The 20,643-nt window shown below is 40.4% G+C and overlaps 1 protein-coding gene across 1 annotated transcript in view; it reads right to left on the reverse strand.

Annotated features, from left to right (window-relative positions):
• Positions 1 to 287: 287 nt before the first annotated feature.
• LOC133570878 (fidgetin-like protein 2) overlaps positions 288 to 20,643 on the reverse strand; it is a 31,526-nt gene continuing 11,170 nt past the window's right edge. Inside the window, exon 3 of the mRNA XM_061923645.1 lies at positions 288 to 5,611. Coding sequence (XP_061779629.1) covers positions 4,485 to 5,611 — 1,127 coding nt within the window. The 3' untranslated portion in view covers positions 288 to 4,484. The remainder of the gene's footprint in view (positions 5,612 to 20,643) is intronic.

Here is a 20,643-nt window from a genome sequence, read left to right on the forward strand (position 1 = left end):
CATCACCTCATTCTATGTGGTCTGTCACATCATTCAATGTGGTCTTTCGCATACCGGTAAGTTGTCGTGGTCTTCCACATCATTTAATGTGGTCTTCCAAATAATTTGTTGTGTTCTTCCACGTCATTTAATGCGGTAGGCTTCGTCATGTAATGTGACCCGCCACGTCGTTTAATGTGGCCGTCGTTCAAAGGGCAGCCAGAATTGCAATGTGCCCCTCAATTAAAACAAGTTTGACACCCTTGCAATAGAAGAAATAAGACACCAGCAACACATGTAGTTGTCAACATACAGTTTAGTGAACGACAACACTCAAACATCAAACATTTTTGGTTTGATAGACAAAAATAACACAAAATCCGATTCAGTATGATTTTTTTTTTTTCCTCTTTTTTTGGTACAGTATCTTCATTTTCATCAACACAACAGTTTTCATGAGGTAGACTGTAACGGGTCAAAGTGGAGAAACATTACTGCTCCTGAACTGGCACATGAAACGACATGAAATAAATACTTCCATGTACATTGTCTTCAAAATGAGGTAGAAATGGTTACGGAGAAGCACGAGATATGACGACAAACAAACAACAAAAAAAGAAAAACACTGCGATCCAATTTGGGTTTGACAAAACTCGCTGAATGAGAACAAAAGCTTGTGGAGAACAGTGAAGAGCATTCAATTCTAAGCGCTTAAATACTTTTAAAAACCAGGTTGGTTCAAAGACATGTTCGAAATTGAGTCTTATTCTCATTGTTTTGCATCACGCTTTCAAGCTGCGTTCACACTTGGCATGTATGGCTTGGTTAAAAGGAGCTCTGGTGCCTTTGCTAGGTTCACTTGAGCTCAAACTGGAACACTGCAAGGCCCAAAGACACATAGCAGTGTTAAAATGACATCAAAAGCATGCAGTAAGAGCAAATATGTACAAGAAAATGCATTGGAAGGGCTGCGTCTCTGTTCCGCTGTCTCTCTCTGTGTGTGTGTGGCGCCCCTAAAAAGTATATTTTATAAGCTTTTTGTGAAATCTAGTTAGGTAAAATCTGACCACATATTAGGAATGAATTGATACCATCTCTCGATACTTCGATGTGTTCATGCGTATGATCACTTTAAAAAAAAAAAAAACATTACAGATACAGCTGCTGTGTCATCTGACTGAAGCACTAAACTGGTCTTTATCAAGAAGTGCCTTTTTCAGCTCACGAGATGAGTAATCGGAAGAGTGGTGTGCCGCGTTTGACATCAAATTCCATTGCCATTGAGCCGTTGATCTAAATGAAACTAAGAAAAAGAAAAAATTTAGATGTGTGTTTGAGATAATGTTTTTCTATTCCTGTTTACCAAATGGTCATTGAGCCGAGCTGTGTGTTTCATATTCCTTGCTGCACAAACTATTTACAAATGCCAATTCGATTTTCGGGTAAATTTAGTTTTTTAATGCAGCAGATACCGCCATTATGAAACACCATCACATAATCAGTGCAGTATCAATACAGCCCGTGAGTCACTGAGGCGTCTTTTAACCATCACTACTTTATAGAAATACCCAAAGTATTCAACCCACCAGACCGTGTTTAGTTTTTTTGTGTTACGCCACATAATATGTCACAAAATCTGTCCAATCAAATCCTGACTCTATAAATATGTTCTTTACTTCGCAGCCCTCGGTCCAATGACAAATATGTGAACACCATCATCCTAAACCTTCAAGCCGTCTAAAACCCATTTATCAGCAACTCTAGTGCTGTTTGATTGCTCTGAACTCAAATGTGAGCGCAATACGGACCAAAGGCACAGAGAAAATCAGTTGGAAGGACTGTCTCTGTTCCGCTTTCTCCCTCTGTGTGTGTGGCACCATTTAAACGTTTATTTATTAGGCTTTTTGTAAAATCTAAGCTGAATATAGCAGCAAGGAGAATTTTTATTTGGAATATTATGAGTTACATCTTGTAATATGTCACGGATGGTGTCCAAACCAAGTCCTTATTGTGTAGACTTAGTCTGTGACAGAAATAGCCACGTGATCATTTAGCCAACACCAAGTGTGAACGCAAATGCAAATACTGCAAAAAAGTTGAAACATCAAATCAATCCATTTCCAACTGAATGAGGGCGCGCTCTTAAATGTACTCACAAAGTGACATTAAGCAAATAGTCACAATCCTCCTTTGTGACGCCAATTCAACAATCATTTGATAGCAAACTTTATTAAGACCTTTTGATAAACATATCTAATGTACTGTGTACTGTAGCATTTAATTTGTCAGTTGTTCGTCATGGAGTGCTTTGCCCTGCTGCTAACTACACACACTAAACACATATCACCATTCATCGCCACCAAAAATCTATAAGGGAATCTATACATGAAGAAAATATGTTTCATATATCTAAAAATGTCATCCATGTACATTATGGCATGTATTGTCCTTTTTCTTTAAAAAAAAAAAAAAGAATCTCAATTACATTCAACATTTCAGGCCTTGGTACAAATATCGCCACTTTCCCAGAGCTATAAAGCTGTACGTGTGTGTGCATATATGTGTGTGCATTTGTGTGTTTGTGTGTGTGTTCACTGTTAATGTAAAAGGCCTTGTCAATTCCCTGAAGAGTTCAGAGTATGTTTTTGTTTTTCGACAACCCCAATTTGGCTCCAAAGAGGTCCCTACAAGCGGTATTAACATACATTCTTACATCATCATTGTGAGGTAACAATATTCTTCCTGAGTATTCAATAACATGAGGACAAATCTTCCTTTAGAGAGGCAAAAACAATAAAGAGCGAAGTAAATGCAAGCAGGCTAACTTTCCAAAGGCCTGTTTTGACGTCCCGTGTGCATCGAAACACAAGCTGTCGCTTGCATTGCTAAGTTCAGCAGTATGTAGCATGATTGTTGCTCATATAGTTAAGACAAAATATAAGACGGATTCTGGTAGAAAATGAGTAATTAATGTGCCCCAAAGTTGCATACGTTAAGTAGTAGGGGTGTAAAGCTACGTGTAGTCTCAATCGGTTCGGTACAGAGGCATACCAATTTCTCACAAGGTACGCGTTTAAGTGAGGGACAGGAAGTCTACCCCGCATCAGGCGTCCACTCCGTAAACAAAAACCGTGCAGTCCAGCCTTGGCTAGGGATAGTGCCAAGGAGAACCCAAGGCTTGAAAACCCTCTTCTCTTCCCTCTTCAATGTTTGGGAGCACTTGGCTTTCCCGGTGAGTGGATAAAACAAAAGTAGTGTGCCGTCATTGTTCAGTAGCTGGAACTATTAATGCAGCACATCAACCAATAAAGAACATTATTCCAATGAAAATTAAACAATAAATCACACTGTTTAAACAGTTGAACATATGTATTGTTGCACTTTTCTAAAAAGAAACACTGTAAACCATCAGTCGAATGTTTAGCTCTTGGATACTTTTTTGTTGGCCATTACTGTAAAATTAAATAAAATTCCTTATTAACATGTATTATTAGATATTACGCTAATTCGCTTTGTCCCATATAACGCAAAGCTTAGATGTTTTGTTCAGATAGCTTAGCATATATTGACCTACAGTGGGTTGCTTTCAGCTTCTTTAACGTATGAAAGTGGCTCTCACATCCTTTCATTTTAATGTGTTTGACACGTCTGTTAAACTGTAAAATATTACTTAACATTTATTTCTTTTTAATTTCTTGGGATAGGCTGCAACTTACTCGCAACGCTACTGGAGATACGCAGTATAGAAAAGGCATGGATAATATGCAGTTTTTTTTCTGTTTCATAAAAAAAAAACTATTACATTTGTTTACACACGTCTTGTCCACTTACTGTACCCAAAATGAATCAGGACTTTAAAACCGAGGTATACCGATCGTGCATATGGCATACCGTTACACCCCTACTAAATACACTGTCTTTGTCAACGCCAAATACCGTTTAAATACAACAATGAAATCCTGCGCTAGAACGACTCAAAGGCCAGCTTCATTTAAGCAGCCTGCTTTTGTATAAACATTAGCATTGGGTAGAACACAAGAGGCAGAATAGCAGGAACACAAGAGGGAACGTAAAGATTCCTTTCCTAAAGCCTCAAAATCAGTCATGATTGTGCTGAAGTGGTACGACAGTCTCACCTTTTGAATTATTGCTCTCCTTACTTTTTGGTCAGAAATTATCTCTGTGGGCAGGTATGGAACATTGCAGTCAGGGACCTGTTAAACATCAGAGCCACATATCTTTACTCCTACTGCCACCAAAAAAAGCAACATTTCAGTGCTGCTTGGAAGAAATAAATAGATCCTGAGATTAATGCTGACTATGCAGATAATGCTTTATGTCTTACAGGATCAAATGCCCCTGTGTATCTTTGGGAACACGTGGATAATAAGAAGGAAACAAAAATAATGATAAACTTCACTCTTGTGCCCTCTTGTGGTAAGTGATATTCAAAGCAAGTGTCTTTGGGGTTCCAAGCGTGAGGGAATTTTGTAAACTGGGGATCATCAGTGACCCCCAGTGGGGTCCTCAGCTCGTGTGTGCGATGCCGGTATCTTCATAGACATCCTCTGCTGAGGAAAGCTGTGATCCCCTGGCACGCTTTCCACTGGCAGGCCGGACGGGGGGCTGTATGCTCCTGTGCCGCGATAAGAGGGTGACATTAGGGGCTTCCCAGGTTTGTAGGCCTGTGGATCAGAACCTGAGCCACTTGTGTTATAGCCGTTGCCTTTGCTGACGCCATTGCTGTACTTTCGATAGCGCGATCCCTCTACCTCGGCTCCCTCTTGCCCGTCTTCTCCCATCTCAAAAGCTTTGCGTTTCAGCGGTGCTCCAGCCTCGGTGGCCCCTCCTAGGCTGTGGGATGGGTAGCTGTAACTGCCCGCCACCATAGTGGGCCTGGGGGGTAATGGGGTAGGGGTACTAATCACAGAGGGTAGATAGGAGGCACTGGTGTGGCTATATCCAGAAGAGAGGCTGTTTTGGGGATAACAGCCTGGCGGGTAGTTGTAGACTGGAGTGCTTGCACTATAGCTGGGCACTAAAGTGGGTGTGGCCTGCAAAGTGTGAAGAGGGGCTGGGGGAAGTGCTGTGCCAGGCTGAGGGCAGTACCCTGAGGTCAGGTAGGTGCTGTTGTAGGCAGGAGGATAGTCCTGTGGTGACGGTACACCGCAGGAGCCAACACTACTGTAGCCTGGCTCTGAGGCTAAGTTACTGCTCACAACAGTCACACTTCCTGTGGCCGGGATGCCAGAACCCACCTTGGCACCAGTTAGCGCTTCAAGTCCGGGGTAGCACTCGATGCCCTGGCTGATCGCCCAGGGCTCAGATTCTGTTTTAAGGAAAGCGCCAGGCTCTGAGTAGGCCCCTGCAACAGGACGCTCATAGGGCAGCTCCAGGCCTGAGTACTTCTCAGCATAGCGCTTGAGAAGTGAAGAAGCGGTCAGGGCTGATATGTCGTCACTGGCCCAAGGGTAACCGGCATAGGGGTAACCACGGCGAGTAGCAGCGGCATAGGACTCATGCTTGTGGACAGTTGGGGGCGACGTGGTGGAGGTGACGTCGAGGTGCTGCTCAGGCCACTGAGACAGAGGGGCGGTGTGCTCCGGAGACCAGTGCATCTTCAACAGACCTGCTGGAGATGCGACAGTTAGATCACATAACAGAAACACATGCGAATAAGCTTGGGCAAGTTATAGCGGTATATTTTAGAAAGATCTATGCGTTTGAGACAATGCCACTATACCGATATATGTAATCTTTGATGTCCTGACACGAAAATCTCTCTGCTCATTCTGTCTGAGTTAAGTGCTCACTTGACAGAAACTCCATTATGAGGAGTGTGTGAAGCACATCTATCAACCTTCCCGTAATTGCTGGTAAATGACATATTTACACTGAAAGGGTGTTTAACTGGAGATGCAATATTGTCACCTGCCACACAGCATCCTGCAGTTGACAGCTTCGTGTTCCTGTCTTAAATTTTTGAGGGAACACGGTCTTCTAAAAATGTTGGGCTAAAAAACACTATTGTTAAAGGTAAATTATTTTCAAGTTGCTGCTGATGTCTAAAATGTCCACCTACACCAAGGACTTTTAAAAAACTATTTTGTTATTTTGTGTGTTATACTTTACTATTCTTATATTATTTTCAATGCTTTTTAATATTTTTATGTGCATTTATCTATGCATAAAACTTTTACATTTCCAGAAAATTAGTCATGTTAAGTTTTTTTTTTCAAGAAAACAACTTGACACGCATTTTCGGTTTGACTTTGTCTTAAATTATTTTACCGAAAAAATATGAAGACATATATTGTATATCGATATTCAGCCAAAATATATCAGGAATGAGTTTTGGTCCAAATCGCCCAGCCCTAGGATATGCATATAGTATATCTTCTATATGTTCTCATGCATTCTAAGTGAATGCAAGTGCAGTTGGGGTGTGCTCACACTCACGACCTGGATATAAGATAAGCGTCGTCGATATATTGATGTTATCGATAAATTTGAGTTTTTTTGTTGCAGACAATTTAAAAGATAAAAGTTTAAGTTTGCACTTTATTGATCTGATTGTTTTTTTTGTTATTATTTAATGATTATTGGTATCTTTATTTATTTATTGGCGTTTATTTGCATGCAATGTGCAATGCTACATTTTTATTTACAGAAGTATTCTTTTCAAAACAGAGCTTTTAAGTTTGCACTTCATTAATTCCAGTGTTGGACATTAGTATTTATTTGCATGCAATGTACAATGCTACATTTTTGTGAACATAAATATTTTATTCGAGCAGAAGTATTGCCTATCAGAGGAGGCTCTTAATTTAGTTTTTTGAAAAGTATTGCATAAAACGTACGACTGCAGCACCAGCAAAATTGACTTAAACCGGATAGACAAACTGATCCGGAAAGCCGGCCAAACTATTGGCACTAAGGGACAGGAGGACATTGGAAAAACTGCTCGCCATCACGGACTAGCCTGCCCACCCACCTCAACAGACAATTGAGGGACAGCGGAGCTCATACTCCAACAGGCTCCTGCAGCTTCGCTCCCACAATGTCCGATTCAAGAACTCCTTCATTCCTCACTCCATCCAGCTGTATAATCACTCATACAGCATACAGCAATAGATAATATTTGTCTAATACCAGACCGCTACTAAGTTAGCAACTTTTCTTTGTTTATAATGTATATTTTCTGCTGTATTCACCTTTGTTTATCTACTCTTATATTTTTATGCTGCCCTTTTTTTTTTTTGCTTCAGCTGCTACATATACTGTAATCTTGTAAATGGTAATTGTGATTTGTTAGATATTGTGTGTGACTGTGTGTACATATATACAGTATATTATACACACACACACACATATATATATATATATATATATATATATATATATATATATATATATGTATGTGTATATATATGTATATGTATAATATATATATGTATATATATATATATATATATAGTGTATATTTATATGTATGTATATATATGTATGTATATACAAACTCCGTTTCCATATCAATCAATCAATCAATCAATGTTTATTTATATAGCCCTAAATCACAAGTGTCTCAAAGGGCTGCACAAGCCACAACGACATCCTCGGTACAAAGCCCACATAAGGGCAAGGAAAAACTCACCCCAGTGGGACGTCGATGTCAATGACTATGAGAAACCTTGGAGAGGACCGCATATGTGCGTAACCCCCCCCCCCCCTCTAGGGGAGACCGAAAGCAATGGATGTCGAGTGGGTCTGACATAATATTGTGAGAGTCCAGTCCATAGTGGATCCAACATAATAGTAAGAGTCCAGTCCATAGTGGGGCCAGCAGGACACCATCCCGAGCGGAGACGGGTCAGCAGCGCAGAGATGTTCCCAGCCGATGCACAGGCGAGCGGTCCACCCCGGGTCCCGACTCTGGACAGCCAGCACTTCATCAATGGCCACCGGACCTGTGCCCCCCCCCTCAAGGAAAAAGGGAGCAGAGGAGAAAAGAAAAGAAACGGCAGATCAACTGGTCTAACAGGGGGGCTATTTAAAGGCTAGAGTATACAAATGAGTTTTAAGATGGGACTTAAATGCTTCTACTGAGGTAGCATCTTTAATTGTTACCGGGAGGGCATTCCATAGTACTGGAGCCCGAATATAAAACGCTCTATAGCCCGCAGACTTTTTTTGGGCTCTGGGAATCATATGCGTTGGGAAATTGTGTTAGATCAGTGGTTCTTAACCTGGGTTCGATCGAACCCTAGGGGTTCTGTGACTCGGCCTCAGGGGTTCGGTGAAGCCTCCGCCGCGGAGGTCAAGACACACCCAACTCATCGTGTAAATAAAAACTTTTATTATGGATACCCCCAAACAATGTTCCCTCTAATTTTCCATCTGATGTGCAGGAGTGTAATTTGTTGTGGTTCATGCCCAGTTCATTTTGTGCACCAGTAAAACACATATAACATTGTCTTGAATTTGAAAAAAAAAAACTAAAATTTTTTACTAAAGAAGGGGTTCGGTGAATGCGTATATGAAACTGGCGGCGTTCCGTACCTCCAACAAGGTTAAGAACCACTGTGTTAGATGTAAATATAAACGGAATACAATGATTTGCAAATCCTTTTCAACCCATATTCAATTGAATGCACTACAAAAACAAGATATTTGATGTTCACACTCATAAACTTTTTTTTTTTTTTTTGCATATAATAATTAACTTAGAATTGCCTGGCTGCAACACGTGCCAAAGTAGTTGGGAAAGGGCATGTTCACCCCTGTGTTACATGGCCTTTCCTTTTAACAACACTCGGTAAACGTTTGGGAACTGAGGAGACACATTTTTTAAGCTTCTCAGGTGGAATTCTTTCCCATTCTTGCTTGATGTACAGCTTAAGTTGTTCAACAGTCCGGGGTCTCCGTTGTGGTATTTTAGGCTTCATAATGCGCCACATATTTTCAATGGGAGACAGGTCTGGACTACAGGCAGGCTAGTCTAGTACCCGCACTCTTTTACTATGAAGCCACGTTGATGTAACACGTGGCTTGGCATTGTCTTGCTGAAATAGGCAGGGGCGTCCATGGTAATGTTGCTTGGATGGTAACATATGTTGCTCCAAAACCTGTATGTACCTTTCAGTATTAATGGCGCCTTCACAGATGTGTAAGTTACCCATGTCTTGGGCACTAAAACACCCCCATACCATCACAGATGCTGGCTTTTCAACTTTGCGCCTATAACAATCCGGATGGTTCTTTTCCTCTTTGATCCGGAGGACACGACGTCCACAGTTTCCAAAAACAATTTAAAAATGTGGACTCGTCAGACCACAGAACACTTTTCCACTTTGTATCAGTCCATCTTAGATGAGCTCAGGCCCAGCGAAGTCGACGGCGTTTCTGGGTGTTGTTGATAAACGGTTTTCGCCTTGCATAGGAGAGTTTTAACTTGCACTTACAGATGTAGCGACCAACTGTAGTTACTGACAGTGGGTTTCTGTAGTGTTCCTGAGCCCATGTGGTGATATCCTTTACACACTGATGTTGCTTGTTGATGCAGTACAGCCTGAGGTATCGAAGGTCACGGGCTTCGCTGCTTACGTGCAGTGATTTCTCCAGATTCTCTGAACCCTTTGATGACTGAGCATTTCATGGAATCTACTTTTACACCCTATCATGGCACCCACCTGTTCCCAATTTGCCTGTTCACCTGTGGGATGTTCCAAATAAGTGTTTGATGAGCATTCCTCAACTTTATCAGTATTTATTGCCACCTTTCCCAACTTCTTTGTCACTTGTTGCTGGCATCAAATTCTAAAGTTAATGCTTATTTGCACAAAAAAAAATGTTTATCAGTTTGAACATCAAATATGTTGTCTTTGTAGCATATTCAACAGAATATGGATTGAAAATGATTTGCAAATAATTGTATTCCGTTTATATTTACACCTAACACAATTTCCCAACTCATATGGAAATATATATACACTATATATATATATATATATATATATATATATATATATATATATAAATAATATGTATGTGTGTGTGTGTGTGTGTGTGTGTGTGTGTGTGTGTGTGTGTGTGTGTGTGTGTGTGTGTATACATACCTTCAAGGTACTCTAAGCGCTTTGACACTATTTCCACATTCACCCATTCACACACACATTCACACACTGATGGTGGGAGCTGCCATGCAAGGCCCTAACCAGCACCCATCAGGAGCAAGGGTGAAGTGTCTTGCCCAAGGACACAACGGACGTGACTAGGATGGTAGAAGGTGAGGATTGAACCCCAGTAACCAGCAACCCTCCGATTGCTAGCACGGCCACTCTACCAACTTTGCCACATACGTACGTACATATATGTGTGTGTGTGTGTGTATATATACATACGTACGTATATGTATGTATGTATGTATGTATGTGTGTATTACATACCGTATTTCCTTGAATTGCCGCCGGGTATATATTATCCGCATGCCTCGTATTACCGCCGGGTCAAACTCGTTTCGCAAAATAATTAGCGCATGCTTAGATTTACTGCCGGGTCAAACTTGTTTAGCAAAATAATTAGCGCATGCTTCGTTTTACCGCCGGGTCAAACTCGTTTCGCAGAATAATTAGCATATGCCTTGTTTTACCGCCGGGTCAAACTCGTCACGTCACGAGTGACACTTCACCTTTCAAAGCATCATTTTCCAAAATGGAAGAGGCTAATTTCAATAATTTAAAATCGCATAAAGGGAAGAAGATAAGGAGCTATTCAGTAGGATTTAAGGTCCAAGTTATTGAATATGCTAAAAAGAACAGTAAGCAGCTATGTTTTATTAATATACCGGTAGCTGCGTGTGTCAAATATGAGTCATTAAATGACTCCCGCCTCATGGTGGTAGAGGGCGCTAGTGATCCCAGGGAGCATTTTTGCGACTACTCGGCTGCAGAAGAAGTGACAACAAGCAGCAACAGTTAGCAGCGATCGTTTATTTTTTCCTCTCGCCTGGACTTTTAACATATCTAAAATAAAACAGTTTTCTAAACTGGACTTTCAATCGAAGCAGGAGGTAATAATTAAAGGAAGATCTCCGTCGAGACAGAGAGACTTTTAAAACTGAAGAAAGATAAGGAAGACTTCTATAAACAAGTTATCGATGCTTTTATTCAGAAGGAGCGGCACATGGACTTCATTTATAAGTAAAGGTAAGACCTTAATAACGTTTTTTTAATTAAATGTGCTTTTCATGATGGTATCCTTACATCACACTCAAATTTATAAGCGCATGCCTAAATTTACCGCATGCCTTTGGTAAGCGCAGCAGTGAGGAGAGGTTTTTAAAATAATTAGCGCATGCTTACATTTACCGCATGCCTTTGGTAAGCGCCGGAGTGAGAAGAAGTTTTAAATTAATTACCGCCCCGGCGGTAATTCAAGGAAATACGGTATGTTATATTTTATAATGTTTATGTCATGGTACATTTTTGGTCTACTTTTTACCTTTTTGTTTTCGCCCTCTTTTTGTGCCCTTGTGTGCATTACCCTTTCCAGCCCTAGTAACTGAGCTACTGTGTGGATGCAGTCAGTAGTCTTTTGTTCAACTTCTTTAGTTATACTAGTTGTGTTCCTCAAGGTTCAATTTTAGGTCCTCTCTTTTTCATGATCTTTTGACAAAATTATCTTTGACTAGATTTTTTGCAAAAGGTCCTTAAAACAGCAGAATATTCCTGTACCGTATTTTTCAGACTATAAGTCGCAGTTTTTTTCATAGTTTGGCTCCAGTGCGACTTATATATGTTTTTTTCCTTTAATATGCATTTTCGGCAGGTGCGACTTATACTCCGGTGCGACTTATACTCCAAAAAATACGGTAATTACTTTGACTAAATAAATAACGCAAAATTAAATGCTTACTGTAGAGGACGCTGGTTCTCACAAGACTAATATAAAAGGAGAAGTTCGGCCCCCCAGTCCTTGACTTTCTGAAAATGCGGTCCCCAAATTAATTTAGCTGAATATCCCTGTCATAAAGTAAGCATAAATATTGACTGAGAGTTTAATAAAATATTCCGAACTAAAATGTGGTTTGCATTGTTTTTAAAACAATATTCTGCTCTTTCTACCAGCTTTTACTTTACGAAGTACTTCCAAAATATTGAGAAATGTTTTTGGTAGATCACTCTTCAAGTATAAACATGTGATTTTTTTAATGTACCTTTTTTAAGCATGTAAACCATGTCCAATGTTGTCACTTCCTCCTGCTTTCTGCTCTATCATCGCTGGTTCAAAACATGAACCAATCTCTGCTGTGTGTAAAAACAAATCAAAGGCATCCAATTATCCGGATTAAAATGGAAATATTTTGCCTGCCCTTGTTGAACATCATGTCAGCGCTTAGCCTGTGCTCTTCCACACCATTTCATTGAGGCGGGGAGAACAACTGTCCTAATCTTTATGAGAAGCCGCTAACATAGCCCCCAGCCCGGTCTCCACGGCGATAAGCCTCCATCAGCCGGAGCCCTGTCTTCTGCCTTTGCCTCTCTCACATTGGGTCCATTGTTGTCTCTCAGCGAGTCTCTTAGTCAACAAAGCCACCCCCACCAAGCGTGTGATCTAATTCGGCCCAAACCTCAGGGGTGTGCTGGACAGCGGGGGCGAATGAGGGTGGGTTCAGTATGTCGCAAGCGTAAATCTGAGTACTTTGTCATGCTACACAGTGACATTAGCGCTTGATTCAGCAGTCCAAAAAGCTGTGTTTATGTGTGTTATACACACCCACACCAGGAGAGTGTCTGGATTGGCCTCTTTCAGCCTTTTTCTTGCAGCCTGGCATAAGCCTGACATTCCACACATTGTAGAGTATTTTAATCTGTCTTGACCCCAGGCTTGAGCCAGAGGGCCTTTCATTCAGCAGCACCTGACAGTGTCCTCTATGACTACGTTTCCATGCGCCAAATTAGTCTAATTCATCAATGAGTTAGTTTTTTGTATTCCCACTGTCCATGCACTCTCTCTAATGCAACTATTGGTCATATACCATGTGCCCCCCGTACACTGGGGGGTGCTTATTTCCTACTAGTGTGAATAAAGGTACAGTGTTGCTTTTCCGGTTGACCTATGACGTCAAACCAAAACAAGGAATCCTCACAAATTGCTTTTTACTGATCGCAGACATGAGCGAGTCACCAGCCCAGTTCCTGTTGTTCCTGATGTCCACTGAAATAGTGGAACAGATTAGAAATATTTCGTCTGTAATGGCTAAGCTGATGTTAAATAGCAGTCAGCATCAATAAATTATCTGAGAGTGCGCCACAAACATGACACTACTAACAAAAAGGTCCTCTCCGAGTTGTTGAATGCGGGCCCGAAGCAAAGACTGGTGAGAGAGTTGTTTTGAAGGAAATTTCGGATAGGGATTGGAAAAAATTGTCTCGAATTTCATTCAATAAACTCTGTGGAATGATGGAAGGAGTTTTAAGTCCAAAAGAAAAGACTGTTGGTGCCCCAATACCGCTTTAAGACGAGGGTTGATATTCTGGTCTGTACAAGCTTGCTAGTTGTGCGGAATAGTTACTGCTAATCAGTTTGTAGTGCACAAATGCAGCGTAAAGAGGTTTGTTTACGCCTTTGTCTTAGCCTTGTAATATATCTGCTTCATTCTCTTCTATCTCACTTGTATTTGTTCTGGAGTCTGAATGAAACTGGCATTCTCCATTTAGTTAACTTTTAAATAAATTGTTTTTTTCTCCCTTTGATGCTCTTCAAAATATGCCATCCTTTTAATTTGTGAAGCAAAAATACAGTCACCTCTTTATTTCAGTTGTTTACTATATTTTGAGTTAATGGAATCCGCTTCCGGCTTATACGATACAAAGGGTCCCTCCGGCAGCAGACCACCACTCGACAGAACTGGTTTTCAATTGCATATTCAAGGTGTGGTAATCCAACTTTTCAAAAGCCAAACACAATCAGATCAAAGGGGAACTGCACTTTTTTTGGAATTTTGCCTATCGTATAGAATCATTATGAGATACAAGAAAACACATGCCTTTTAAAAAAATAGTTTTTAGGATTCTAAAGATTAAAAAATAGTCGGAAATTACGGCTAAAATTGCAGATAATGAGAGTCACCTGTGTTTCCTTCAAAGCCCTCTAAAACAACTTCAAAACCCTCCATCAAAGTTGTATATACACACTGTAAGTATATACATAAGGTAGTAACAGACACATTCATAACAATATGTAATATGTCCAATATTTATCGTATTTTCGTCATTTAGAGCATTACCGGAAAGTTTTTTTCCTGGGCGCTTTGATTTCAGTGCTCATAGCAATGCACGTGCTACTGCCATCAACAAACAAACGTGTTTGCATCACAAAGAAAGACAAATTGTTTGCGCTCACAAACCCTGCAGTGGTAGAAATGTTTTCTACCCATCCAAAATCAACTAGAAACGTCTCCAATCAACTTGACCAAACAGACAACTGTCCATAGAGTAAGTCACTATATTATTGATCATCATACATGCAGCACATTATGCTTTTTAGTACATACACTGTCAAATTAGCTGTGTACAAACAAGACATGAAATATGGGCCTATACTTTACTACTTTACAGATACTTTAATATGTTTGTTCACGTTGTTAAATCAGTACAGATTGGTGTCCTATCGCATTGACTTGTGCATTACAAACTCAAAAGCAATTCAGCTGCTAATGCAGAAGTCTCCGTGGTGAATGCCCTGTATAGTACATGCAAAATCTTCATTTAAATAAGGCGGTCTGCACCACTTTCAATAGTACATGTAGTCTTAGAAGATCACACGCAACACGCCCACTAATAGTACACACAATTTTATTGTCTGCACACGCTGTTTAGCGCGTGGTATTTAGATCTAATAATAAGTATGTCATATGTCTCGATCTAAACTAGTGGTTCTCAATTATTTGCTGTCATGCCCCCCTAGGGGACAATTCATAGAATTACTATATTTTTTACATTTTTTACTGCTTGTCCCTCTCGGGGTCGCGGGGGTGGAGGGCTGGAGCGGGAGTGGCTGGAGCCTAACCCAACTGCATTTGAAGGCGTGATACACCCTGGACAAGTCGCCAGCTCAGCGCAGGGCCAACAGACAACCAATCAGACTCACATTTACACACTAGGGCCAACTCACTGTTGCCAATCAACCTATCCCCAGGTGCATGTCTTTGAAGGTGTGAGGAAGCCAAAGTACTCCGAGGGAACCCACGCAGTCACAGGAAGGAACCGCAAACTCCACACAGAAGGACTCTGAGCCCAGGGATCGAACCCAGGACCTTCTTATTGTGAGGCACACACACTAACACCTGTTCCAACGTGCTGCCACTCTATAACATGATAATAATAATTTATTTACTGTATGTATACAAACCCCTGAACTAGTTGCTGGCATCCCAATTCCGTACACAATCACCTGATCACAAAACAATATTGATAAAAAATGTGCGGATATAACTTACACCATACTTGCCAACCCTCCCGGATTTTCCGGGAGACTCCCGAATTTCAGCGCCTCTCCCAAAAACCTCCCGGGACAAATTATCTCCCGAAAATCTCCCGAAATTCAGGCGTCCGCTTTCCCACAATATAAACGGTGTGCCTGCCCAATGACGTTATAACTGTAGAATGATCGAGGGCGAGTTCTTGGTTCCTTATGTGGGTTTATTGTTAGGCAGTTTCATTAAGGTCCTCCCAGCGCGGTAACAACACACAACAGCAGCAGTCATGTTTTGGTCTACCGTAAAGCAGTTCGTCTGCCGTAAACAGCAATGTTGTGACACTTTTAAACAGGACAATACTGCCATCTAGTGCATTTGATGAAAGCACTTTTGTGCGTGCCACACAGCAATGCATCATCAGAGAGGGTGTTCAGCATGGTTAGTAAAATAGTGACAGAGAATAGAACAAGGATGGACAATTCAACCCTTAACTCAACAAGTATATGTGTAAATAAATGAACACTGAAATTCAGGTATTTCTTTTATATATATATAAATATGTATATATATATATATATATATATATATATATATATATATATACAATAAAATAAATATATATTTATAGCTAGAATTCACTGAAAGTCAAGTATTTCTTATATATATATATATATATATATATATGAAATACTTGACTTGGTGAATTCTAGCTGTGAATATACTCCTCCCCTCTTAGCCACGCCCCCCCCCCCCACCTCCCGAAATCGGAGGTCTCAAGGTTGGCAAGTATGACTTACACCATTTTTTCAAGTTTAGTTATTTAACTCCGTAACATTTGCTCAGTGTGTGTGATTATCAAAAAAGAAAAATCTGCATACGAATCATTGGGATGTGCATTTTTATTCTGATAGTGATACTAATAATAAATACTGAAATGCTTGCTCTTCACCCCCAACGTAGACATACTGTATGCAGCAGAGAGCTGTATCTCTGTAGGCTTGCTTTCTATTTCATTATATCAGGAATCAAACTGCAGATTGGAATGTTTGTTTTTGGGTATTATCTCTCTCACACACACACACACACACACACACACACACACACAAACAAACCCTCTACTTTGACACTGTCTACATGCAGATTACTGCAGGTCGCGTCACATGTCCGCCAGGGCCACCAGATGGGCCTCTAAACAGTCCACATGTTGATCCCTAAATTAAATGATCCTTCAGCCCAATAATCCCGCTCATCCAATCCAGAGATGGCAGTGCTCTCGGCCAGCACAAGTCCCGCCCAGGATCGCAGAAATCCCTTCACTCGAGGGAATTCCTGATACAGCGCTGACCCATACGCAGTGAGGCATGATAAACTGGCATAAGGTCACAAAAACAAACACACACACTAACAGAAAACAGCAGTTTGTCACATTAGTCAAAAGGTCGTTCATATTAATAGTTGACCCTATTCAGTGTTAACATGAATTTCCATTTACTTGTATTGATTGAGTCAACACTAGGACTTGACTTTGCCCACAGGGAAGTCCACAAAAAGCCTGCTGCATTACTGTGCTATCTTTTTTTTGGTTTTAAAGTAAGGTTCCATTTATTACTATTTATTCATGTATTTATTCTTCAACATGCCAAACACAGGTAGTAAACGAAGAGAAGGTGTATAATTAAAAGAGCTTTGCTTCTTGAGTGCAAACGTACTATTCTAACTTTGTTAAGCACGTCCGAAACAAAGCAACTATTACAATTACTGTTACCAATGTTGCTGACTAACTTGCCATAGAAACCATTGTTAATTATTGTGTGTTGATTAGTAGAGATGTATGAATAGTAATGGTAATGGATTCGTTGATTTTGACCATGCTTATTAAAAAAGGTTACGTGGAAGAAAATCACATTTTTACACTTGCACAATTCAACCTGCCGTAAAAGGAGTAGGAAGAAGCCGAATGTTTAATCAAACCCCTTCACCTTGTCTCTATTGTTTGTTCACTACCCGTGTTTAACATGTAACAGGTTACCAATTGTTGGGAAAGGAAGGTTTAAATAGTAAAGTAAATAGAGTTGGTATATCCTAAAAACTAGCATTCTCTGCAGGGGACATTTGTAAAACAACAAAAAAGATTAGCGCTTTTATTGAAAGCACAAATATCCACTGCAGAGGATACTGGCTCTTAGGAAGTGACATAGTAAACATGAAGAGAGTAACATAGGTGTGACTGTGAACTCAATCACTGAAATGCAATTTATGCCTATAAACTCAAGACATTCACAATGAAATACTTATGAATACTACATGATTTCCCTATTTATAACAGTATATAGACATCAACAAAGAACCAAGTATGTTTGGGCCAACAATAGTTGAATTATACTCTCAACTCAACAGATGGCCCGTCATCGATTAAACACATATTCCAGTGCAATAATCCAGTATGACCTGGAACCCTCATCAAAATTCGACAGAAGAATGTAAAAACCGGGAGTGCCTTGTCGAGTGGGAGGGTGTGCAGATTGGGAAAGCAGACTAATGAAGGATTAGAGCACATGCTCGGGCTTTATCTTGCTGTAGTGTCACAGTCTGACAATCGGGCTAGACAAGGTAGAGGAGTGGCACCAATGGAGGGGAGGGAGATATTTGTAAAATATTTAGTTTTTCCCTTTTCTTTTATTATTACAAAAACAAACTATGATTACAAATTATATTTTTCTTTCTTTCTCTATTCGAACATGGGGGCAGGAAGTCATCAGTCATAACTGAAATTTGGAGAAGGTGTAGGATAAAATAAGCTCTGCTTCATTGTATTCCATTTGGCAGTTTGGTGTATTCAAATGAAACTTGAAACTCGTTATTACCACCTCTTAGTTGAAAAGACAAAAAAGTGTCAAAAGGTTGTAAGAAATTATGGTAACAGTTGTCTCTTTTTATATTTTGAAAATGACCGATATCCTCATTCTTTTGGACAATTTTGAGGAATTGCCACCCTTTGCACCAATGTAGAGCATTCGGATTAACTGTACTTTCAAAGCACTGATCATTAACGGTGTAAGGGTACATACATTTGGATTTTTCAGTACGGACCTTTCGGTTCAATACGATAAGTAACGATTTCCCACACTGTACACATTTCCATTGAGAAACAGGAAGTGTATATTCGTTGTTGCGATTCACCACCTCCACAAGCACAGGTAGTGCACTTAAAGGCCATCGAAAAAGCGGCAGTCATGATCAGCTATAGTGCCAAGGAGAATCCAGAACTTGAAATCATCTTCAGTTGTCAATGTCTCCTGTTTTGAACACCATTGTTCAGTAGAGATGGTGAACGGGGCTACAAGCTGCAACTGTTTTTGCTGGACTTCAACCAATCGGGAACGTTTATTTACAAAACAACAAGATAATAGTTCACACTGTTTAAACTTTTACTATTGCACTTTCATAAAAAGAAACACTGTAAACCCGAGGTTTCCAACAGCGGGTCAACCCCCAGCTTGTGTTTATCGTCCCACAATTTATCCTAAAACTAGCAATGACACTAAATGACTTTGACAACACACATTTTATATAGCTTATAATACCGTATATTGACCTGGAATGGTGTGTTTATGGACAAAATTAATCAAAGTACAAAGTTTTACATTGTGTTCCTTAAATGGGCAATATTATGCAAAACCACCTTTTCTTACCTGTTGGCACCTGTTTTTATGTATTTGGGATCCAATAACTCCCAAAAATGTATATCCTATCTATGAATGTGTGGCAGAAATACAGTATTCATAAAACACTTAGGCCAATTTGAGACTTTAGTGATGTGTTTTCCTTTCGTTACGTCAACGGACATCTCCATGTAAGGTAGATAGAGGTTTACCTGAAGAGCTTTGTGTGAGTACGCCATTTTCCATTCAGTGGTAGTCCAAAGTTGTAGTCATTAAAGGGGAATATTATCACCAGACCTATGTAAGCGTCAATATATACCTTGATGTTGCAGAAAAAAGACCATATATTTTTTTAACCGATTTCCGAACTCTAAATGGGTGAATTTTGGCGAATTAAACGCCTTTCTATTATTCGCTCTTGGAGCTGTGACGTCACATCGGGAAGCAATCCGCCATTTTCTCAAACACATTACGAACACTGAGTCAAATCAGCTCTGTTTTTTTCCGTTTTTTCGACTGTTTTCCGTACCTTGGAGACATCATGCCTCGTCGAGGTGTTGTCGGAGGGTGTAACAACACAAACAGGGACGGATTCAAGTTGCACCAGTGGCCCAAAGATACGAAAGTGGCAAGAAATTGGACGTTTGTTCCGCACACTTTACCGACGAAAGCTATGCTATGACAGAGATGGCAAGAATGTGTGGATATCCTGCGACACTCAAAGCAGATGCATTTCCAACGATAAAGTCAAAGAAATCTGCCGCCAGACCCCCATTGAATCTGCCGGAGTGTGTGAGCAATTCAGGGACAAAGGACCTCGGTAGCACGGCAAGCAATGGCGGCAGTTTGTTCCCGCAGACGAGCGAGCTAAACCCCCTGGATGTCTTGGCTCACACCGTCCCTTATGCCACCGAAGATGATCAAGAGAAGAATATCGACCCTAGCTTCCCTGGCCTGCTGACATCAACTCCAAAACTGGACAGATCAGCTTTCAGGAAAAGAGAGCGGACGAGGGTATGTCTACAGAATATATTAATTGATGAAAATTGGGCTGTCTGCACTCTCAAAGTGCATGTTGTTGCCAAATGTATTTCATATGCTGTAAACCTAGTTCATAGTTAGTTTCCTTTAATGCCAAACAAACACATACCAATCGTTGGTTAGAAGGCGATCGCCAAATTCGTCCTTGCTTTCTCCCGTGTCGCTGGCTGTTGTGTCGTTTTCGTCGGTTTCGCTTGCATACGGTTCAAACCGATATGGCTCAATAGCTTCAGTTTCTTCTTCAATTTCGTTTTCGCTACCTGCCTCCACACTACAACCATTCGTTTCAATACATGCGTAATCTGTTGAATCGCTTAAGCCACTGAAATCCGAGTCTGAATCCGAGCTAATGTCGCTATACCTTGCTGTTCTATGCGCCTTTTTTTTTGTATTGGCATCACTGTGTGACGTCACAGGAAAATGGACGGGTGTTTATAACGATGGTTAAAATCAGGCACTTTGAAGCTTTTTTTAGGGATATTG

The sequence above is a fragment of the Nerophis lumbriciformis genome, linkage group LG28 (genome assembly GCF_033978685.3).
Source record: "Nerophis lumbriciformis linkage group LG28, RoL_Nlum_v2.1, whole genome shotgun sequence".
Lineage (NCBI taxonomy): Eukaryota > Metazoa > Chordata > Actinopteri > Syngnathiformes > Syngnathidae > Nerophis > Nerophis lumbriciformis.